The 22,919-nt window shown below is 54.8% G+C and overlaps 2 protein-coding genes across 6 annotated transcripts; one reads left to right on the forward strand and one right to left on the reverse strand.

The window, feature by feature from the left end:
- Nucleotides 1-7: 7 nt before the first annotated feature.
- HIRIP3 (HIRA interacting protein 3) lies at nucleotides 8-3,716 on the forward strand. Of its 2 annotated transcripts, none has more exons than XM_017519185.2 (7): nucleotides 8-516; nucleotides 595-715; nucleotides 868-982; nucleotides 1,244-2,190; nucleotides 2,291-2,459; nucleotides 2,542-2,640; nucleotides 2,726-3,716. In XM_017519185.2, exons 1-7 carry the CDS (start codon nucleotides 452-454, stop codon nucleotides 2,887-2,889), a joined length of 1,680 nt encoding a protein of 559 aa, XP_017374674.1. In that variant the 5' UTR covers nucleotides 8-451; the 3' UTR covers nucleotides 2,890-3,716. The 2 variants fall into 2 exon arrangements, with proteins under 2 accessions (XP_017374674.1, XP_017374676.1); XM_017519187.2 differs by having other exon boundaries at nucleotides 370-516; nucleotides 2,291-2,450.
- A 79-nt stretch (nucleotides 3,717-3,795) lies between these two features.
- Nucleotides 3,796-22,446, reverse strand: TAOK2 (TAO kinase 2). 4 transcript variants are annotated; one of them, XM_017519183.2, is made up of 19 exons: nucleotides 21,654-22,444; nucleotides 18,389-18,555; nucleotides 18,144-18,215; nucleotides 17,953-18,054; nucleotides 17,463-17,508; nucleotides 17,235-17,331; nucleotides 16,971-17,084; nucleotides 16,774-16,865; nucleotides 14,561-14,654; nucleotides 14,379-14,460; nucleotides 13,417-13,584; nucleotides 12,986-13,246; nucleotides 12,654-12,815; nucleotides 10,819-11,184; nucleotides 10,535-10,738; nucleotides 9,650-9,889; nucleotides 6,292-6,504; nucleotides 5,124-5,306; nucleotides 3,796-5,028 (listed from the first exon to the last, which is right to left on the reverse strand). In XM_017519183.2, exons 2-19 carry the CDS (start codon nucleotides 18,518-18,520, stop codon nucleotides 4,507-4,509), a joined length of 3,150 nt encoding a protein of 1,049 aa, XP_017374672.1. In that variant the 5' UTR covers nucleotides 18,521-18,555; nucleotides 21,654-22,444; the 3' UTR covers nucleotides 3,796-4,506. The 4 variants fall into 4 exon arrangements, with proteins under 4 accessions (XP_017374672.1, XP_037591053.1, XP_017374673.1 ...); XM_037735125.1 differs by lacking the exon at nucleotides 3,796-5,028 and adding an exon at nucleotides 5,443-5,547 and having other exon boundaries at nucleotides 5,169-5,306; nucleotides 21,654-22,443; XM_017519184.2 differs by lacking the exons at nucleotides 3,796-5,028; nucleotides 5,124-5,306 and adding an exon at nucleotides 5,340-5,547 and having other exon boundaries at nucleotides 21,654-22,443.
- Between the last annotated feature and the right edge of the window lie 473 nt (nucleotides 22,447-22,919).

Raw genomic sequence — 22,919 nt, forward strand, 5'->3', positions numbered from 1 at the left:
CAAAGATGGCGGACGCTGGAAGGCTGTTCCTCACTCTAATGTGCTTAGATACTTGAAGCCACAAAAAGATTTTCCCCCGAGGTTCCTCGTCTCCTGGCGAGAAGGCCTTTTCTTCTGCCTTGTGAAATAACAGCGGCCTAGCTGGTGCCCATGACCGGAAAGAAAGGTAGTGTCGCGGGCTGAATACACCCAAAGGGTGCCGGCGCCGAATCAGTTTCTAACGAGAACTTTTAAAACGATTCGTTATAGGAAAGGGTAGGAGCCGCGAGACCCTCTAACTGCCCAGGGAAAACAAGTCTTGTCCAGCAAAGTTCTTTGCTCAAGCGGTCCCCGGCCCAACGGTCCCTCGCCCCACGGTGCCGCAGCACAGCGCGTGCGCGAGCCGCTGTCAAACGCGCTGACGGAGGCCGAGAAGAAAAAAGCGGGAGCCGCCAATCCCGGATGGAGCAAAATGGCGCGGGAGAAGGAGATGCAGGAGTTCACCCGTAGCTTCTTCCGAGGCCGCCCGGACCTCAGGTGCTCAGGGGGTTGGAGGTGGGGTTGGAAAGGGCACGCGTGGGATGGGGACTCCGTCCTGACATCCTGTCCCCGCAGCACGCTCACGCACTCCATTGTGCGGCGGAGGTACTTGGCTCACTCGGGTCGCGACCACTTGGAGCCCGAGGAGAAGCAAGCGCTGAAGCAGCTGGTGGAGGAGGAGCTGCTGAAGATGCAGGTGTGGGCCGGAGCCTGGGCCGCGGGAGGTGGAGGCGGAGGCGGAGGCGGAGGCGGAGGCGGAGGCGGGGCTTGCCGCCGAGGAGGAGGGGCCTGACGGGGCGCGGTGAGCGCAGCCTTGGTGCATAGTTCGCCCTCTTGGCGCACACACAGGTGGATGAAGCTTCTTCCAGGGAAGTCAAACTGGACTTTACCAAGAAGGGCAAGAGGCCTCCCACCCCTTGTTGCGACCCGGAGAGGAAAAGGTTCCGCTTCAATTCAGAGTCGGGTTAGTGCTTCCTCCCTGCTATGGGGGCCTTCTACATCGTTAGTGTTTCACTCAAGAAGCATTCACCTCGCATCTGTTATGTCCCCAGGTGTTAAATGAATGAGCGAGGCCAATGAGTCAGGAACCGGGACAGCGAGGACAGATAGCTGTTTCCTGCTGCCCCTCCCTCTGTCAGGGCAGCCCTCGAGACAACCTATCCGATGTGAAGGGAGAAGGGACAGGAGGAGCCTGTCTCAACTTTCTCTCCTTTCCATATTCCAGAGTCCGGCTCTGAAGCTTCCAGCCCAGACTACTTTGGACCCCCAGAAAAGAATGGGGTGGCAACAGAAGTCAGCCCAGCCAAGGAAGAGAATCCAAGGCGAGCCTCAAAGGAGGCAGTTGAGGAGAGCAGTGATGAGGAACTGTGGAGAGACCTGCCCGCACAGAGGGGAGGAGAGGAAAGCAGTGAGGAGGAGGAAAAGGGAGAGAAGGGGAAGACTAGGAAGAAACTTGTGGCAAAGAAGCAGGCATCAGGCAAGGTCTCAGTCAGTAGAAAGCAGGCCAGGGAAGAAAGTGAGATCGACGAAGAACCCGTTCAGAGGACAGCAAAGAAGGTGGAGAGAAGCAAAGGAGCTAAAAGCCTGAAGGAAAAGGAACAGAAGAGTGAAGAGGAGGGGGAGATCCTAGCCAAGAAGAAAGAGCATAGAGAGGAGGAATCGGGGGAGAAAGAGAAAGAAGGGGAGGAGGAAAAGGAGAAAGATTGGAAACCCAGAGCCAGGAGCAATGGCAGGAGGTCAGGCAGGGAAGAGGGGAGCTGTAAGCAGAAAAGTCAGGCAAGGATGCTCATGGGAGACCCGGACAGCGAGGAAGAGGAGAAAGAGGCAGCAGGCAGTAGGGATGACAGTGGGAAAGAAGAAGAACCCCTAGTGCAGAGAAAGATCGAGGACAGGACCCAGCTTAAGGGTGGGAAGGGGTTGAATGGAAGCAGCGAGGACGAGGAAGACAGTGGGAAGGGGGAACCCACAGCTAAAGGCACTAGAAAGATGGCCAGACTGGGCAGCACCAGTGGTGAGGAGAGTGACTTGGAGAGGGAGGTGAGTGACAGCGAGGCAGGGGGAGGCCGCCAGGGGGAGAGGAAGAACCACTCTTCCAAGAAGAGCACCAGGAAAGGCAGGACAAGAAGCTCATCTTCCTCCTCAGATGGAAGTCCAGAGGCCAAAGGAGGGAAGGTGAGGTTGTAGAGGGCTGGGAAGCCACCATTGGGGAAGAGGGAGACCCTGTGTCAGACCCAGCAGGCTTGGCCTTCAGCTGCTGCTCTTTCCTTGCCAGGCTGGCTTAGGTCGCCGTGGAGAGGACCACCCGGCTGTGATGAGGCTGAAGCGCTACATTCGGGCCTGTGGTGCTCATCGCAACTACAAGAAGCTGCTGGGCTCCTGTCGCTCACACAAGGAGCGCCTGAGTGTCCTCCGGGCAGAACTGGAAGCCCTAGGCATGAAGGGTGAGGCCAGGCATGCCTTGGGGGCTGCAAGAGAGGGCCTTCCTGCTGGGGAGGAGAGGATCACCAGCTTCTTCTGCTCCAGGTAAGCCTTCCCTAGAGAAGTGTCGAGCCCTGAAGGAACAGCGGGAAGAGGCCGCTGAGGTGGCTGCCTTGGATGTTGCCAACATCATCAGTGGCTCAGGTAAGGGGTTTCCTCTCACTGCCAGGAGCAGATGGGTGAGGTTGGTCATTCTGATATCTGATCTCTCATTTCCCCTTTCCTCTAGGCCGGCCACGCAGACGTACAGCCTGGAACCCTTTAGGAGCAGCAGCCCCTCCAGGGGAGCTATACCAACGGACCCTGAACTCAGAGGAAGAACGGCCCCGTCCTGCACCTCCAGACTGGTCACATATGCGTGGCATCATCAGCAGTGATGGCGAGAGTAACTGAGCTCCACCCCTCCCAGGAGGGACCCTTGACACAAATACAAAGCATACATAGCACCCTGTGTCTGCAGAGCAGAAGCAGCTTTCTTCAGAGAAGACTGCAGCCCCCAAGGACATAAGCTGTTGGGATGCTACTTCTCAGCTTCACCCTCTCCATTTAAGGTGTTTATTTTTTAAGACTCAATAAAAGGAGTGTTTATAGTCACCTCATCAAATCTGGTCCCCCATTCTCACCTCCTGTATTTCGGGCCAGAAAACTTGACTAGTAGCTACTGCCTCCACCCCCCACTCCCTTGGCCTGGTTGCCTTTAATTTCCACCAGGTTCCTGAAGTCCCTGCCTCCCGACCCTGTCATCCAGCAGCCACCAGACTCTATTGGAGAAGGGGGTGTGGCTCCTCTGCTTTTAGCCCAGTCTGATAACCTAATGCCCATTTAGGAGGGGAGTAGGATGACTTGAGGGCAGCTGGTGCTTAAGCCTTCCCCCTTCTGGAAACAGCCACTTTGTCCAGGGGCCTCGAAGGGTTGGGGAAAAGCCTAGACATCCTGGGCCAGTCCGAGCCCTCCAGGCCTCTTGCTACAGGCCCAGTCTCTGCAGTCATATCAAGTCTCCACTGGACTCTTGGCTGCTGAGGCTTGCAGGAAGATGTGAGCATGGAGCTGCCCGGGATCTGTGTAGGAGGCAAACCTTCTATGAATCTTTGAAGCCAAAGCAAAGAAAACAGGAATTACAGGTCAAGGGATTGAAGACCTTTGATAGCTGAGATCTGGTCATATCTGAAGTCATTAAAATCACTGAAGTGTTTAGATACACAGCCCAATAAATTCTCTTTTTTAAACATAAGCAGTACTATTCACCAGCCACTGAGCAGTCCTTCACGCACACCGTAGACAGAAAGGTAAGTCTTGAAGTCTGTTAGAATAACCAACAGTTTATTAAAAGCTAGCCTGGGGCTCTGTGCCAGCCCCACAGCTGAGAGGGGCTCCCACGACTGCCCCCAGGCCCGGGAGCAGCCCCTTCCAAGGTCCTTCCCTTGTTCCCCCGCCCCAGCCCTGATCCCAATTAAAAAAAAGATAAAGGACAAGACGGCACAGGACGTCAGACAGCAACAGGGGAATGGGGAGACCCAGGCATCCTGACCCCAAGACCCCATCCTGATCCTTTTTGCCAGTAAGGTGCCTCTCATTCTCCCTGCCTCAGGCCCCAGACCTGTTCTGCCCTACGGCAGGTCTGAGGGCCCCACTGTGAGGGTAGCATAGTTCTCTGAATATAATATATCTAGACCCACCCTTCCCCTCCCCCAGGGGACTAGATGAATATTTGACACAAACATCTCCCTCCTTTCCCAGGAGGTGGCGGAGGGAGACCCTGGCACCATGGTGGGGAGGCGGGGCTCCCGGGCAACCTTGGGGCACCTATGCCCAAGCTGGCCCTGGGCCACTGGCTAGCCCCAAGAAGCTCATGAGATGAGATCTGAGGGGAGCTGGAGCCAACATCCTGTCCCCTACCCTTGCTTGGGCCTCCAGCTCAGTGCCCTCCAGGGTCAGGCTCCACCCACCCCTGCCCTGCCCTGCCCGTTTAGGAAGGGAGTAGAATGACTCCCTGCTCCTCCCCACTGCACTTCAGGAATAGAAGTGGGAAGAACCATTGAGGATGTGGGAAGCGACACTGGTGCTGCGGCTCAGGGGCCCAGGCACTGCAGCAGCAGGAGGCCCCACGTTCTCACTGCCACTGCCCCCCGAAGCTGCCCGCCGCAGGGGCTGGGGGCTGTTTCTTAGCAGCAGCAGAGCTCCGCCTCGGGGTGTCCCGCTCTGTGTGGGGGGTCCCAGCCAGTTTGGGGGCCCTGGGGGAGCTAGTAGAGACGGCTGGCGCCAGGCTGGAGGGGGCATGCCTGGTGGAGGAGGGCCGTGGCTCCAGTGTGCCCCCGAACGGGGAACGGGACGGGAGGGCCAGGCAGGAGCAGGGGGTGGAGCGGGATAGCCCTGGGCAGCAGCCTCGGCTGGGATGCCCCCCAGAGCCATGCTGGAGAAGCCCAGCCTCATGCTTTCAGCATCGAAGGCCTCTATCTCCCGGGCCTGCCGTTCCAGCAGACTCCGGATTCGCTCGGAGCGCCCTGTCTGCAGAGCCAGCAGCTCCTCTTCCACCTGGGGCACCCAGAACAAAGGTTAGAGAGTCGGGTGGGGGGCAGGGGGGCAGGAGCCTACCCTCCATCCCGGGTCCTGGAAGCTGGGCCCTTTACCCGCTGCTCCAGCAGTGCCCGCCGCAGCGCGACCCTCTGCTCCAGCTCCCGCAGCTCCCTCTCGTGCTGGCTCTCCGTGCGGATCTTAATCTTGCTCTGGTAAGCGTTGAGCAGCTCCAGCTCCTGTTGAAGCTGCTGCCGAAGGGCCTGGAACTCTGCCTCCTGGGTCTCATCAAGCCGCAGCTGGAGGAGACAAAGAACCAGTTGTAGGGATCTCCTCCCCAACCCCCACTATCCTCCCCTGCCCCAGGTAGGCCTGGGCCCTAAGGTTTCAAGAAGCAGCGGTCTCAACATCTATCAGAATGGAAGATGGTCATACCCTGTGGCACAGCAATTATACTGCAGAATCTATCCCCCAGGTATACTTGCACATGTGTTCGAGGTGTTCACGGAAGCGTTGTGATAGCAAAATACTGGAAACAACCTAAATGTCCACCAATAAGGGATGGGTTAAATAAATTATGGTACAGCCATACTATGGAAAATTCTATGCTGTAAAAAAAATGAGATGGGTGTACTGACAGGGGAGGATGTCCAAGAAGTATTAAGTGGAAAAAGGAAGTTAGAGAATAGTAAATGTACAGTATGATTCCATCTTGTCTAAAATTCATATTTTTCAAAATGTGCACTGAAAAAACACAGAATACAGTTAATTATTAACAAGTTACCTGTGAGAAGTGGGACTAGGTGAGTGAACAGCCTTCGGTGGGGCGTTTCCACTCTCTACTCTCTATGTACATTATTTTTTTAAAGTGACCCACTCCAGTGTTAGGTGTGGTCATTTTTTTAGAACAGCAACTTTCAAAATCCTCCAGAAGTCTGAGTAAATGGGCTTGAGGGCAAGACACTTTAATCTGCACCCTGTTTACCCATTAAACTAACTCGGGCCCAGGAAAAAATAATAGCCACTCTTTTCCTTCGTGGTTCTTGGGAGAGTAGGCACATGGCTTTGTCAAGACCTTAAGAAAATGCTAAGAGAAAGAATAAAACCATTGAGGAGAATATGAAATAATCAAATCACCGTGGAGAACACTAACCAAGAAACAGTATGTGAGTTTCCCAAGTAAAAAAGCCCTAGCTCTGTGCATGCCCCACACTGTCTACTTCGCTAAAGCAAAGTACAGAGCCCAGCCTCTACCACGCACCCTCCCTGGGCCCCAGGCCTCACCGCCTGCGAGCTGAGCATCTCTGAGATGGACTGGTCATATTGCTCGGCCAAGATCGCCAGCTTGCGGGTCTGCTCTTCCTTGAGCCGCTTAAGGAGGCTCTTGTGCTGAGCTTTGGGCGTGGTCTCCAGCAAGTGTGCTCGCAGAGCCTTGTACTGCCGAGTCTGGATCTTACACGTCTCCTGGAACTGCTTCTTGATCTGCAGCTCCTTAGACTATGCAGTGGACGGATCAAGGGGAGATGGGGGCAGGGGGAGGAGTAGGAAAAGGAGGAGGAGGAACAACCAGGGGAAACGGGGAGAAGAGAGAGAAGGGAGGTCCTAGACTTTTTAACCACCAGATCTTATGTGAGCTCCTTACTGCTGGGAGGTATCTGCTCTCATGACCCAAACTCCTCCAAATAGGCNAAGCAGAGACAGGGAGAGGGAGAGAAACAGAAAACATGTTAGACAGAGGGGGTGGGGGGAGCTGTATACAGACAGACATGGAGAGGTGGGTTCATGTTGAGAGAGAGAGATCAGGAAGGTCTCGATGGGCAAGAGATGCAAAGAAGACAAGTTTTCAAGAGCACGTGCATGGAGTTGGGTGGGATACCCACGAGAAAGAACATCAGTTACTGGACAGGGAATTGAGGATCTTGGAAGCTCTGACCAGGCAAAGAGGGAGAGATTGTGACCTAGAGACAGAAGCACGTGAGCAAATATGAGAACGTGCACAATAACAAGAAGAACCAGTCACACAAAACACCCATGAAGAAAGCAACACAACTAAGGACAGACACAGGAAGTCCCAGGTCCAGCACCTCAGGGAGGAAGGCAGGGAAGGAGGAGAAGCACCGAGCTAGAAAGGGGTAAGAAGGGGCTGCCCCATTTTGGGCCACAGAAAAGAAGGGGGCAAAGGAGGTGGCCAAAAAGGGCCTGACAAGTTCAACCGGCCAGGAGCTGCCACCCTGACCAGATCCGCATTCCAACCCGGCCCCTCACATACTCACTCCCACTTCAGGCCCACACTGGATCCTGCTGCCACGGCCCCCATACTCCGCCTGGTTGCCCCCAGCTCAGCACCCCCTACTATGGAGGGCCCCCAACCCATTAGGGTAATGCCTGATGCAGAAGAGCAATTTGGCCCCCAGCAGCCGGGAACCACGGAGGGAACGAGTTGGGAGAAAAGGCAAGGGATGAGGAGACCAAGGGCCTGGAAACTAAGGGCTCTGGAAGGAACCCACAAACAGGGGCTCTGTGGGATCAAGAAGTTCGGTGAAGTTCTACAGGGGCCTGGGGCCCAGGCCCCAGAGCCGGTGGCGGTCATGGTACAATGAAGCTATGAAGGCATAGAGCATGAGGCTGAGGAGAGGGGCTGAGATAACGGAGGCGGGGTGAAGAGGTCATGGAGCCGGGCCAAGGGTCAGCCTGGGGGCATACCGGGGAGGCTAGGCGGCAGGACAAAGCAGACAGAGGCAGCCTGGGCCAAAGGCACAGTTCCGCTCAGATATTTTATTTGTGTTTGTCTTTTTCGTTTTTTTGGTGGGGGGGAAGGGGACAGGTTGGAAGGGAGACAGAAAAACAAAATCAAAGAGGAGAAAAAAAACATGACTCTTCCCACCCTCCGCCACCCCTGGCCCCAGGCCTGAGTCAATGAGGGTGAGGATGAGCACACACAGCGGGAGAGCAGCAATAACTTAGGGGAGGAGTGCCAGGAGAGCACAGAGTGACTGCTGGACTCCACAGCGGAGGAAGCTGCCTGTCTAGAGGTCCGAAGGGCTGGGCCTGGGGTGAGGGAGCAAACTGAGGAAGGTGGGTGAAAGGAGAGGACTGGGGACTGGAGAAACTTCACTGGATTGTGGGAAATAAAGTGCTCAATGCTCTAGATTTGGGCTGGAGTCAGCTACCTCCAGGGAGGCAAGGCCCGGGACTGTCGGGTGCGGGATCTCCGCCCGGCGAGAGTCCCTGAAAGCGGCTGGCAGGAAGCAGGGGGCCCTAGCCGGCGCTGGCTGCGTGGTAGTAGCCGGGGGATTCGGGTGGGCCGTTCACCCCGAAGCAGGCCCCAGCTGGCCAGTGTGTGGATGGCCCACAGAGGCAAGTGGGATGTTAGACCTTGGCTGGCCCGTGCCAGACGCCAGTTCCAGCCCTTACACAGGGCCCAGACCCTTGCCAACAGGGCTAATGGGTGTTGGGCAGTGCGGTGATTACGCCGCCGGGGCCCAGGGACAGGCAGGCGGCTGCGGAAGCCATCCTTGTTGGTTTTGGGGTAGAGTGCAAACAGACCCCGGTCCCCCACAGCCCCACAGCCCTGTAGGGCCCGGAAGGCCATGGGTGACAGGCGCAGCAGAACACGCAACCAGAGTCGAGATATGCCCCGGCGCACCCGGGGTCCCTGCTGCCGCACCCACCTGCCTCCTGCTGCTACGGCCACTAGAGGTAGAGCCAGGCCTGGCCAAGCTAGGAGCCAGGCAGCTCCAAGGCCCAGGGGCACACCCATGAGGCCTCGGCGCCAGCTCAGGCCCAGGACAACACCCAGTGCGGTACCCTGGGCCAGAAGTAGGAAAAGACTCGGGGGCAGGTGTAGAGCTGTACAAAGGAGCAGGTAGGAGGCCCCCAGGCCCACCAGTCCTACCTCAAGGGCCAGCAGCGCTGCCTGCAGGCCACCCCCACCCTGGGCTGCCAGCAATGGGAGCAGCAGCAGCAGCAGGAGGGGCAGGAGGCCAGAGGAGGACCCCACTGCAAAGGAGAGCCCAGCCAGGAGGCCATGGGACAGGAGTCCAGGGAGCTGGCTGGCAGGGCCGGGCCTCAGGTGTGTCGGAGGAGGTTCAGGAGGGATATCTGGGGAAGGACAACCGTCTCCAGGATCCCTAGGGGTTCCAATCAGAGCCCCCTCTTCCTCTTCTTCCTCTTCCTCAGGGACTGGAGTCAGTGCTGGGCCCTGGACCCAGCCAAGCTCAAACTCCTCATCCAGACTCCCATCCTCCTTCCCCCACATGCTCCATGTCCCAGCCTCTTCCTGGCCAACAATGCTCCTCTCCTGGGGTGCCAGGGAGGGCATCCTAAGCTCCTCTACCTCCTCCTCAGGCAGACCCCAAACTTCCTCATCGACCAGGCTCCCATGTTTTTGTGGACTGGAACTAGGGGCTCCTGATTCTTCCCCCAAAATCCTCTGCTGCTCAGGCTCCAAAGTGGCCCCTTCCTTTCCCAGAATCCTTCTCTCTGCAACTGCTTCCTCCTCCTCACCCAGCATTCTTTGGTCCAGGACGGCCTCCTGGCCAGGTGAGCAGGGCTGCTCTTCTATAGGGGTGCCTGTGCTGGGTGGGCCCAGAGCCCCAAGAATGGGGAGCGGGAGGCCCGGGGGGCGCTGGCCTGCACGTACTTTGAGGCTCTTGGGCTGCTGGCGAACCTGGGCCGCGTGCTTCTGCCGCAACTCTTGCTCGCGCCGCTTGTTGTACTCCAGCTGGTTGCCCAGCTCCGTCTGGTGCTGCAGGCGGGTGAGCTCAGCCCGAGTGCGCTGCACGGCCTGCAGCTGCCGCAGCTCCAGCTCCCGCGTGGCCTCGTGCTGCCGAAGCAGCAGCGCACACTCCAAGTCTTTCTGGGTCTGCTTCTTGTTCAGGTCCTGAGGCAGAAGAAACGCAGGGCCCGAGGCCCAGTCAGTGTCAAAGAAGTGAGCAGCCAGGGCTCCTTGACAGAGGGGGCTGGGGACGGCAAGAGATGAGGGTGTAGGGGAGCCAAGCTCTTGCCTAGCCTGGGAACAGAGGCCTAAGGAAATTCTGGCAGGGTCTATTGGGGATGGGAAATGAAAGAGGCACTGAATGGGCCGGGCGCGGTGGCTCAAGCCTGTAATCCCAGCACTTTGGGAGGCCGAGGCGGGTGGATCACGAGGTCAAGAGATCGAGACCATCCTGGTCAACATGGTGAAACCCCGTCTCCACTAAAAATACAAAAAGTTAGCTGGGCATGGTGGCGCGTGCCTGTAATCCCAGCTACTCAGGAGGCTGAGGCAGGAGAATTGCCTGAACCCAGGAGGCGGAGGTTGCGGTGAGCCGAGATCGCGCCATTGCACTCCAGCCTGGGTAACATGAGTGAAACTCCGTCTCAAAAAAAAAAAAAAAAAAAAAAAAAAAGAAAGAGGCACTGAAGCAAAGCTGAACCTTTAACACCATAAGAGCCAAGGAGAAAGAAGACAAGAATGAGGCAAACGGAAAAGGGTGGGTCCCTGGGATCTGTGAGCTAGCGGGAGAGGGGGGACTGGAACGCCTACCTCCCGCAGCAGGTCCTGATCCAGGCTGTGCCGAGCCAGCAACATCTTGCGCTTGTACTGGCGACACTGCAGCTCAAAGTACTGGCGCTGCCGCCGCAGCAACCCTGCCTCCTCCTCCGCCTGGCACTGTTGGAGCTGCTCCTTCTGCCGCAGCAGCCACTCGGCCTTCTCTCGCTTGGGCGTGCTGGGGTTCTCCTGGAGCTCCTGGGAGAGGGCAGAGGGGAGCAGGGTCAGGGCCCACCAGGCCCGCCATCTACCCCGCCCCTGCAGCAGCCCTAGCCCACCTCCTTCAGCTGCTCCTTGCGTAGTTTGTAGGTCCGCTTCTGCGCCTCCAGCAAGGCGGCCAGCTCCTTCTTCTGCTGCCCGAGGATATGCTGCTGGAACTTCCGCTCCTCAGCCTGGGCAGCTCGAGCCTCCTTCTCACCAATGGCCTGGTGCCGCCGGGCCAGCTTTTCTGCCTCTGCCCCAAAGCCAGCCCGCTGTGCCTCGAGCTCCCGCTGCAGCCGCGCACTGTGCTCCTCCCGTTCACCTCTCAGCCGTGACTCCAGGGCCAGCAGCTGCTTCTGGTGCTGTCTTCGCATCCGCTTATAGCCGCTCAGCTGCTCCCGCAGCGCAGAGTCCTGCTCATGCTCCTGGATCTGACGGCTGACCTGGGGCAAGAGAGAGGGTGAGAGCTGAGGCTCAGCCTGGCCCCCAGTTAATTAACACAGAGCGTCTTCCACGGGGAAGAACATGGGTTTTCAACTCATTGGTTTCATTCTCCTTTAGCACCTTTCTCACACACACCCTCTCTAGCCTGTTTTCTCAATCTGATAATGGCGATATTATCTACTTCACAGGTTGGTCTAACCAAAGGATAAAAGGTGGCAAGCACAGGGCTTGGCACAAAAGAAGGAACAATGCATGCTAATTTGAAACAGTGAGTCAGACAGATCTGGGGTCAAATCTCAGCTTTGCCACTTACCAACAATGTGATCTCAAGTAAGTTAACTTCTCAAAGCACCAGTTCCCTCATCTCTTAAACAGGGAAATAATACCTCCTTACACAGGCTGTGGAGTAAGTTTGGAATCTATCTAATAAGTGCTGGCTTCCTTCTTCAGCAAACATGGTGGGTACTAAGCTGGGATGGGGCCACATGATGCTGGAATAACAAGAACACTGGGCTTGGAGACCCTCACCAAAAGTCTGATCTCAGATCTCATTCTCAAATGACTCTGTCAGTGGCTCTCAAACTAGTCCGGGCAGCCAAGACCTCGCTGCACAGTACTGCAGAGCACCACAGGATCTGAAGAGTTGCTGGAACACAACCAGCCCCAAGCAGAGGCTGTAAGTACATACTAGACTGCATCAGTGGCCTCTAAGGGGATCGTTGATAGTCAAATGCAGCTGAGCAGGAATGTGATCTAAAGACTTATTAAAAAGATGGATGAAAAGCTATGTTTTATGAAAAGCCTAACCACTTTTCCCTGTGAACTGAGAAAAAGATTGCCGTCAGTTGATTTTCGGAGAGAACTAAGAGCCTGCTTACAGGAGCAGAGAGCCACCAAACGCACTGGGGCAAGTGGCTCATTTGAGCCACAGGTGCCTCATTTCTCCAATGGGATCCTATTCTCCCTGTCCCCAGGGAGCTGGAAGGGTTAACACAGGCCTGTGTGTGAGCCTGAGAGCTAACTGCTGGTAGGAGACAGACACCTGAACACCATCCCTGCCCTTTGGGGCACAGAATCCGGCAAACCTAACGTGCTGCTATTCAGGACCACCCAAGCACAGGGCATTCCCGGCACAGGGCTCCCCCAGGACAGGGCACCCCCATCACAGGGCTGTGAAGCACCTGACTCACCAGAGGAGCCTGGGAAGGCAGCCCATGAGATGTCAGTTAAGTCAAGCCATGAAAATGGAATAAGAGTTTGCCAAGCTAGAAACACCCAGATTGGGCCATGTGACCATAACAGTCCACTGGGAGGAGGAGGGAGGTGGGAAGGTTAAGGGGAGCAGGCAGGAGCCAGCAACAGAAAGTGAGGATAGAATCCAGACTCAATCACAGGCCACTGGGAGGAAATAATTTCTAGACTTAAAAAACAGACAGTGAGCAGGCTGAGTGAGGATGGCTGCACTCACCAGGGAGGCAGTTCGGATGGTGGCAAAGTGATCCCGGTTGCGGCAGTAGGCCCGGCGGCGAGCAGAAGAGGTGGTGGAGGTGGGAGCTGGGGCTGCAGGCGGCTGGATAGGGCTGGGGGTTACCTCTGGCTGGTAGGGGTCATCATACAGGTTGTCAGAGCCCTAGAGGGAGGTAGAAGGACCACCCAAAGCTCAGAGGACACTGAGCCCAAAGACAGCTACCTGAGGAGAGCCACTCAGACACAGAGGAGTGCTGAGCTTAGGGAGGGAGGGTGAGGACCCAGGCGGTTCTAGACCAGGAGGCTTGGGCCCCCCAAGCGTGAGCTGCATACCGGCAGCCGGTGGATAATGGAGCTGTGAGAGGTGACCGTGTGCTCTCCCTCCTGCATCATGGCCATCTCCCGGGCTTCAGGGCCTTCCTCTTCCTCCTCCTCTTCCTCTTCCTCCTCCTCCTCCTCCTCATTGTCTGAGGCATCTGCTAGGCTGTTAACAGAGCTGCTCTGGCTGGAGGCGCTGATGGACATGCTGGGCACTGAGTGGCTACTCTCGAGACTGGTCAGGGTGCCGGCTCGGTGCATGTAGGGCTCGGCCTCCTGTGAACAGGGCGTAGGCTGCTGGGCAGGGAAGGGGAAGCCCTGGGGTGTATGCATGGAGGGAGCACAGGGAGATGGTGGGGTGACTAGGGCTGAGGAAGGGGCCAAAAAGCTGCAGGTGGCAGAGACACACAGGAGATAAAGATGGGTGTCAGAGCAAGCTGTGTCACCTCTTCCTCCTCTGGGGCCTCGGCACCAGGGCCATTGGGTGCCTCTTGGAACAGGATCTTCTTCATCTTTCGGTACTGCAGATTGTCCAGCTCCCGTACAGCATCCTTGGTCCTCTGGATCAGGTCCATGATGACTGTGGGTGGCCGCTCCCGGAGCACAAAGCGGTGCTGGGGGAAGAGGATGCTGAGGCCTGCTGCCAACTCCCCTCCCACCCTCCATAACCCACAGCCCTTGGCATTCCCTCTGGCCTGAGGCATTCTTCTGGGGCCCACACCCACCATGGGTTGATGCTGGCCTTGTCCCAGGCCTTTCTCCCACAGCAATTTTCTGCACCACCCAGTACCTACTCCCTAGACAGATTCTTGTTCCTTCAGGCATGGCTGACAGACAGGAACAGTCAGGAGATCTGAATTCTCATCTAGCTCTTCTACTAAAGGGCTATGTAACCTTGGACATGTGATGGACATGGGCTTCATACAGTAACCCACAATTACAAAACAAGGGGGTCCAACTACATAATCTAAAGTTTCCATCTAGGGCTCCTTAAGCCCCCATGGGTCTGTGAAGTGAATGGGGCCCCTCTATTTTTGATAACTCAAAAAACACCTAAGGGAAATCATACATTTACCCATGATAAGGCTACACAGGCTTTTGGCTTGCATTACATCAGATCAGTGGGGCAACCCTGGTTATCGCACGCTGACCAGAAGCTCTGGCTGGCAATTATATACATCTTTGATTAATAAAAGATGGGAAAACAGATTATTACTTAATAAATTAAGGCAGTCTGGTAGACACAATCTTTTAAAACACAGAGTCCACTGGGCATTGGGGATGGGGTGGGAATTCATCAATGAAGCTCTTGACGGAGGAGGAACTGGGAACCACTAATTTCCCTTGGGGTTCTTGAGGCTCCAACAAGCTACAGTTCCAGGAGAACGCTAGGCTAGCAGGCCCTCACCTTCAGGAGAACCTCTGAGGTTGGCCTGTCTTGAGGGATTTTCTGAAGACAGGAGTCGACAAAATTCCGGAAGTACTCAGACCTGAAAGTCACAGGAGGGTTGGGAGAGGAGTGGGGAAGGCATGAGCCAGGCAGCCGTACCCCATGGCCTCACCTCTGGTCCCAGGAATCTCAGTCCTCACCAGTGTCCTGACTGGAGCACGGGGGATTCATTCTGTGCAATGTGGTATAAGGCACTCATCGCATTCATGTTAAACAGCGGTGGTTTCCGTTCCGCTACAGAGAAAGGTGAAAGGGAAGAAGGCGAGAGGAGGTGGGGAAGGGGGTTAGAGGACAATGGAATGGAATTGAGACAACCTGGGTTAAAGCCCCAGCTCCTTGACTGCCTTGCCACATGACCTTGAGAAGTTCCCATGATCCTGCTACGTCTCAATTAATTCCTTCCTCTGTAAAATACAACACTCATCCTCCGCTGCACATGGGTAGAACAGGGGTCAAAGAAAATAACATATACAAAAGCACTAACAAGACAGAAGGACGGCCATTCGGTTATCACCCCAAGTAATACTTCTTAGATGCCAAAGGGAGCAAGCAGGTAACTCGTTAATTGCTATGGGGAAGATAAAATCAAGAATTAGGCCCTGCCCTCAAGGAACTCCCAGTCTAAAAGATAAGATTAAATAGGACTGAAAAAATAACATCAAAGTACTAATTGGTATAAGAAGGAGACAGGAAAGTGGCTGGGAAGTTGAGAGTTTGCAGTGGCCCTTCAAGCTAGTACATCTTCAGGGAATTCAGGGAAGGGTTTTGTAAAAAGACCTGAGATTAGAAATTGCAAGCTAGGAGTCCCTAAGAATCCCTTGTAGTGCAGAAAAAGTCATGTTGTTTTGGCCTAAACGATGATTTTAAAAATTAATTGCCAATAGTAATAATCATATAATATGTTTCCAGTTTCTCCTTAAGAATTAGATCTGGTGAAATGCAGTCTACATTACTGCATAACAATGGTCGGGAGCTAAGCACTAGCTGCCCTCTTTCTACGGAAACAGCAATCTCCAGTTTGCCATAGCCTCCTCCACACTGCTTCCCTGATACTATATGAGCTGACATTTGTAATCAGACTTGTGTTGTTTTTCAATAGTAGAGTAATACTTCTCTGTATCCCCATCTCTTCCAAAAACTAGAAATAACATGGACAGATCTAGCTTTTTCTTATACTTGAGTCTGTTTCTTACATTTTCATCAACTGTCTGGGCCTAGCCTCAAATGGTAAATGCAGACTGTGGAGATGGAGGAAAACGGCTCATCCAAATCTCTGACCTCGGGCAGGGGACCCAATATGAACCAAAGCAAGGAAGTGGAAAAGTTCATGACACACTCAGAGGTGGAGCCCATGAAGGAAAGGGCCAGCCTTTAGGAAGCAGAGCCTCTAGGTTGGTGCAAGGAATGATAGAGATGGCTTCAGTCTTGAAGGCAACAGTAGGGCACTGATGGCTCCGAACAGGGAGTGAAACAACAGCACTGAGCTTAGGCAGACCTCTCTGGCATCAGTATTTCAGACACACTGGAAGGGAGGAGAGACTGGAGAGATCACCACAGGAGGCTGTTGATAAGAGAAACTAACAGCAACTCTTTCTTAGGCAACTATTTTGTGTCTGGCATTGTGCTGGAAGCCTTATAAAGGTTACCGACCTCATTACAGAATTGTTTCAATAGTGCTGATGAGAACCCTAGCATGGCTTCAAGGGCTTAAGAACTCATTTGGGCCTAACTCTCTGGCATTATTCCTCACTATTCTCTACATGACATGCTATGTTCCCGACAACTGAAGCTAGTCCCAGTTCCCCAGGCCTGCTCTTACCTCTAGGCTTCTCACATGCTGTTCTCCCTGCCTGGAAAGCTCTTCCCTATATCCTTCAAACAGCTCTTATTTATCTTGTGGGTCAGCTTCAACATTCCGCTACAAGGAGGCCTTCTTCAGCCCCTAAACTAGGTCAAGTCTCTTATTTTACATTTGAACCGCTCCTGTAACTTCTCCACTCAGCTTTCATCACACTGAAAGAAAACATGCCTGCCTCGTTTCCCTAACTCAAATGTAAGTTCTATGAAGGCAGGATTCTCATTCACTGCTATCCCTCCAGAATCACAGTCCATGGCACATGGTGGGCACTCAGAAAAGATTTAGAACTAGGGTAGTGGACAGGAAGAGATGAATGCTACAAAATCTCTAGGCCTAAGAACTGGCAGAATTTGACAGCTGCCTTATATGGATAGAGTCACAATGGACAGGAAGTTGGAGGCCTGGGATCCCATCCCTAGGAGAATGGGGTAGTCTGGGAAGTAAAAGAAAAGAGTGGAAAAGAGGATGAGGGAGCAGAGAGGAGGATGTTCTTACCCAGCTCAATGCAGGTTATCCCCAAAGACCAGACGTCTACTTTGCCATCATACTGCCCCTCATCCATGGCCAGGATCACCTCGGGTGCCATCCTGGGAGAACGGTCAGGAGAGAGAGATGAATCACCCACTGAGACCTTATCATGCCTACTCCCAATATCCTGGGAGCTCTCTCCACTCACCACCACTCTCACTCACCAGTATGGGGTGCCCACGAAGGAATTGGCGGGTGCCATGATGGATGCAGAGCCAAAGTCCCCCAGCTTCACTAACCCTGGCTCTGACAGCAGGATGTTTCCAGCCTTCACATCCCTGTCAGAGGCAAAGTACAGGGATGAGACACATGTCTCAGGAAGCTAGGCAGGGGCTTTGGCCAGAGCTTCCAGGAGGACTACAGCCCAGCTAAGTGACAGGTGGTGCAGATAGTACTCCCCTCCCAGGCATCACTGGTGCTGCTCATACCTATGAATCATGTTGTGGGAGTGCAGATACGCCAGGCCCTGCAGTGCCCCGTGGGTCACGGCCGCGATCTCCACCTCCTGAAGGGGTTTCTTGTGCACTGGAAAGTGAAAGAAGAACTTCAATTTGAGGGAGCGCAAGCATGGGTCTGGAATAAGCTCCCCTTAACCACTCCCCTATGACTCCTCTGTTCTTCACCCTTCTTCACGTATTGGCCAATGAGTCACTTACCTTCTAGAAGGTCAGAAGCTGAGCCCAGGCAATACTCCATCACCAGCTAAGGAAGGGACAAGAGTCAGAGATCAGAATCTGCTGCGCAGAGACTCAAAACAGAGTTTCCTTGACTATCCTGCACTCAAGCTATGTCCCTGGGGTGATGACAAGGAGGAAGGACAACTGGAGACAATGAGGGGGTGGTGGGAGAGTTCCTGGAGTCCAAGCCTAAGACATTCACCACCATCCATCTGAATCCCTTCAAACTCCCATTCAGTCTCCACCTCCTCCAGCCCACAGTGCCCTGTCCCACCAGCTAATAGCCCATGTCACTGAGCCAGGCTTTTGCTCAGAGGGTATGTCTGAGGACTAAAGTGGTCAAAAGAAACTACCTCCTTCCCAAGATCCCATAATGGCACCATGAACAGGGCCAACCTAAGAGACTTGACCAGGATAAGGACAGGCGTGAACAGGGTAAAGATCAGGCCAGAGTCTGGCACCAGCTCACCCAAGCCGTGTGCTCCCTCAGGTAACAGCCCCGGTACTGAATGGTGTTGGGATGCCGGAGCTTCTGTAAGAACCGCACCTCCTTGATGATGTCTTGCCATTTCTAGGGGGTCAGGGTAGGTGGAGGTTACCTAGCTTGCATCTTGAGACAAGTCCCCTGCGCCCAACCTGGCTGTATTGCACCTGGCCCACCTCATTGGACTGCTTCCCACTGTAAGACATCTTCTTGATAGCCACCACCTCACTATTCCGGACATCCCGGGCCTAGAAGACCAGACCAGAAGGTGTTGAAGGCTCCAGTGACAGCCGGGCATGGGAAAGGAGGAGAGGACAGGAAAGGCCAGTATGATGGGCGTGGTGTGCAAGGGCTGCTGGGAGGTCCACAGGAATAGGAAGAGTCCCCATCCCTATTACACCCTCCCCAAGACCCAGCTCACAAAGTATACGGCTCCAAAGCTGCCATGGCCAATTTCCCGGAGGTCAGAGAAGAGCTTTTCTGGGTCATCCTTGAAGAAGAGCTCAGCCACATCAGGGTCCTTCAGGCTTCCGGCCCGGCCCCCAGCTGGCATGGTGGCCCCTGGGGGCCCTGAGATTGGGGCCTGGCCTGGGGAATGGAAATGGGACCTTTAGAGCAAGGATCAGGCCTTTAGGAAGAGGAAGGGACCCATCAAGTTTCTGCCATCTCCTCCCCTCATTCCCTGATGAGGGGGAGGCACTGCTGAGGAAGGGGAGGGGGAGATTAGGAACAACATCAAAGCTCCAAAAAATGAAGTTGCCCGGGCAACCAGATCACGCGGGCTAGGTCCCTGGAGTCCCTAAAACTGCTAGGAAGATTCTGGGAGGCTAAGCATCCTCACCACCTGCTTCAGCGCTCAACAAGTTCCCATTTCCCTACAGCCCCTGTATCTCCCCTCAAGGATAAAACATTCTGCCTCCCAGGCAGCACTCCAGAGCCCCAAGTGTCCTGTCCCACAAGTCCCATACCCCAACTGTTTCCAGGCACCTTCCTGTTCCCCTTGGTGCTGAGGCCCCCTCCTCCCTCAACCTCTCACACCCTGGAGAACAGGAAATGGCCAGGCCGGAGGCGGTGGAAATCCGGCCATTGTTACAAGTGGGTACTGGCCCAGAGGGGCCAGCAGACTCACTCTCAAAAAGGGGACGGGGGAGATCTAAGATGGGAATAGGGATATAAATGGCATCTGGCTGTGAGGGCCTCTCTGTGGTCTGGGCTACCTTACTTGTCCAGTCCAATTGCATAAGCATCACACACAGGTACAGGACATTTACAGGGTACAAATAACATTTATTGAGCAGGTACAGTAAGCACCTTACGTGCATTATCTCTATTCAGTCCTCACCACAACCTTATGAAGCAAGTACTATGATTTCCGCTATCTTACAGATGAAGAAACAGGCTTGGTAAGGTTAAGTGCCTTGTCCAAAGCTGGTCCTCCATCAGTATGATTTCAGAGCATCCCTTCGAAATAGGCAGGGCAGAGTCATGATCACCATTTCCCAGGTGAGGTCACTGAGGCAAAGAAAAGAAAAAGGACTTCTCCAAGGTCAGAGAACAGGACCTTCTGCTCCCTGGTTAGGCCTGTGTGCCCATTACTCTCTTGGCTGTCACCCCAAGCTCAGCTTCCCTCTCACAGGAAGCCTGTCCTGACCACTTCAGCCGTTGGGAAGCACTCCTAGGGCACCCAGCCAAACACCCGGAGAAAGTTCCTGCAGGATGCCAGAACCAGGACCCTCAAGGAGATTCTAAGACAGGTTCCAGCCTAAGCACTTGTCAGAATTTAGGCACAAAGGAGCCTTCAGCAGAGCTGGACTCCTGGGGCAGAGTTCTAGCTACTTAAAAGCACCTAACGATTTTAGCATGTAATTTATTCTGTCATGCATTGTTTCCTGTTGTGTTATTAATTTTGTCTCCTCAGCCCAACTGGAAGCTGGAGGGCAAGGAGGGAGCCTGACTCTCCAGTGGGCCCCCAGGGTGCAGAGGGCTCAGAATAACCTGGGAGACTGATTGATTGCTCTCTGCTCAGCCCTCAGCAGCTCCCAGGCTGCTGCTCAAAGCAGGCCCTTTTCTTCCTTCTGCCAGCAATAGTGCCAAGCACCCCTCACCCGCACCATACACCCACACACAAAGGCAGGTGCTCTGAACTTGCCAAAAGAATCTTCCTGACCTCTTTACCAACACAGGGCCCCAGAATGCCAATCTAGGACCCTAGGCCACATGGAAGGGGTGCCATCCACTGGCAAAATATCATGCAGGTCCCCTTCCTCATAATAACAACAAATACTTGAACAATGACCAAGGTCTGTGCTAAATCATAACCACCTTCCAAAACGGGTAATGTTATCTCCAATCTACAGATGAGGAAACCTGTATCTATCTGTTCCTAAGCCATACTACCAGTACATCCCATCTGCAATGTACAGCAACAGGGTTTTCAGTAAGTTCCTTCTAGTTCTTGGTCTTCTCTTCAGTGAAATGGATTACAGCATGGAGCTTTTGTAAGATTTTAATGAGATTTCATACTTAGGAACACCATGCAGACACTCAGCATATGGATTTTTCCTTCCCTGCCTCCAAGGTCCCCACAAAGCTTTAATCTTTTGGGAGATCATTCCACCCCAACAGACTGGCTTGAGCAGTTCAAAGATGCACTAAGGCTACCATTTGTCAACAGAGAGCCCTCTCAGGAATCCAGGCCAAACTCTGGGATCAGGGTAAAGATGAAGGTCACAGTGGATAGAAAACTCCATGAGGCAGAAGCAAAAGCCAGAGCCTCCCATCAGAAAAAACTTTTGAGTAGAGCCCTCCTGGAAAGGAAGCTTATCTCATTCCCATTCTTAAATCTCACCCCAACCTGGTCTCCTAGGGACCCCTAGGCTGAGCCCAAACTCAGAGGAAAAGAGATGGCAAGAACCAGGCATGCATCAGGGAAAGATGTGACCGAGGACCTGAGTTCAAATTCTGATTCTGCCACTGTGTGATCTTGGGCAACCTCTCTGGGCCTCTACGTTCTCAACTGTAAAATGGGAAGATGCCAATAAAAGAGACCCACAGGGTGAATGAGGGGGATGTCACATGAGAGAATGGCTATCAAAGCACTTTGTAAAAGATCGTTTGACAAATGGATGCGATTATGGACACCATCACAGCAAGAGGTTGGAAAGTAACTGCAGTTAAGGGGAAACATTGCCAGGCACCTCAAAACACACACGTATACACACAAACACACATACACACACTTCCTTGCAAGGACAAGAAATCCAACCAGACCAGGCCTGAAAAGCAGATAAGCAGACCCACCATGGGAATCAGAGGTATGGGAATCAACACCGCAAAGCAGTCAGGAGAAAGGGGCATATCAGGGAGGAGGTGGCTGTGAGGGGCAAAGTGAAGGCAAGAAGACTGAAGTGCAAATCCATCTGATTAGCTGAAGCACCCTAGGGTGTGAACCCCGGTGACATCAGAGACCCTGTCACCTGAGGTCCCCCACCAACCAGACACAATGAAGGGAAGAGGAAGGGGAAGAGGGAGACAACAGAAGGCAAGGCTGGCCAGAGGCTGACCACTGGCTCTGCTGGGCTTCCCCATCCTGAGAGGGCCTACCGAAGTCCAGCTTCTCAGAAAGGCGCACCCTTTCTTCTCAGAGCTAGACACAGGGACCCGCGCCCCTGCACCCCATGTCTCACCTGGTAGGGGTCACTATGGTGCCCCAGCGCCTCCGCTTCCGCCTGGGGTCCTCCAGCGGCTCTGCCAAGCAGGGAGAGGGGCAAGGAGACCTTTCCCCTTGCCACCTCTTCCTCGGCTTTCGCCCTTCCTGAGGGGCGGGCCTGGGAAGCCTCCCCTCGAGGGGAGGGGGTGACAACCTGATCTGACCTCGCGGTCCAGTCCTCCCCCTCCTCGAGGGCGACAGTTGCCGAATTCCGGATTTCTGATTGTGGGGTCTGAACCCCGAATATTTGAACGGGAGGGAGACGGAATCTGATATTTGAATGCCTGGGGAATGAACCCCAGATACTGGTGCACGAAGGGGCCTGAACCCGATATTTGAAATTCAATGAAATAGAGACCCAGGTTTAGAGAGGTTGGGACTCGAGTCCCGGATTTCTGAACTATGGGGACTGATACCCGGGTAACTGAGAAGCGAGGGACAAAGCCCGGAAATTTGGGACCCAGGGGCCTGAGTCCTAGGTCTTCGGCCACGGACTGGGGGCCCACCCCGAGGACGTCCGGCCGCACGGCCCCTCTCACGCAGGGGTCCGAGGGTGACAGCCCCCACTCCCGGCCCGGCCTCCTCCCTCTCCCTTCTCTCTTCCGAGAATAGCTGGAAGATTGTAGCTAAGGCGCTGCTGACGGTCCCCGCGCCCTCTCTGCCTCGCCTCCTCTCCGTCTCAGCCTCTCTCCGTACCACAGCCCCGATCTTGTCCCGGTCTCCCTCTCCCTCTTCCTCCCAATTCCAAGATGGAGACCGGGCGGGAGCGCGCAGGCGCGGTAGGGACGCCGGGCCAAAGGAGGCGGGGCTGCAGAGGACTCAGCCCCGCCCTCTCCCCGCACTGCCGCGGCCCGGGAGACCGGCAACTGCCGAGCCCGAGTGCGCGCGCGCCGCGCCACGCGGACCCCGGGCCGGAGTAGGCGGGGAGAAGGGCTAGGCTTGGAAGGGGAGGAGCCCGGCACTCTGTCCCAGGACTGGCGGTGGAAAGAGCTGCGGCGCATGCGCCCGTCCCGCCGTCGCGCTTAGCCTGAGCTTGTTGCTAGGGGAAGCTTTGAGGGGGCGCGGGTGGACTGACAGCAGTGGCGATCTGCGCATGTGCGCAGGATGGAAGTTGGGAGGGGTAAGGGAAGCTGCCGCTGGGCGAGGAAAAGGCGGGAAAATGGACTATTCCGACGTTAGCAACCGTCTAGACTGGACGAGGGACCCCAAGTGCGAGGAATCGTTGCGCATCGACGCTAGGAAA

Source organism: Cebus imitator, unplaced genomic scaffold (assembly GCF_001604975.1).
Source record: "Cebus imitator isolate Cc_AM_T3 unplaced genomic scaffold, Cebus_imitator-1.0 Scaffold729, whole genome shotgun sequence".
Taxonomy (NCBI): Eukaryota; Metazoa; Chordata; class Mammalia; order Primates; family Cebidae; genus Cebus; species Cebus imitator.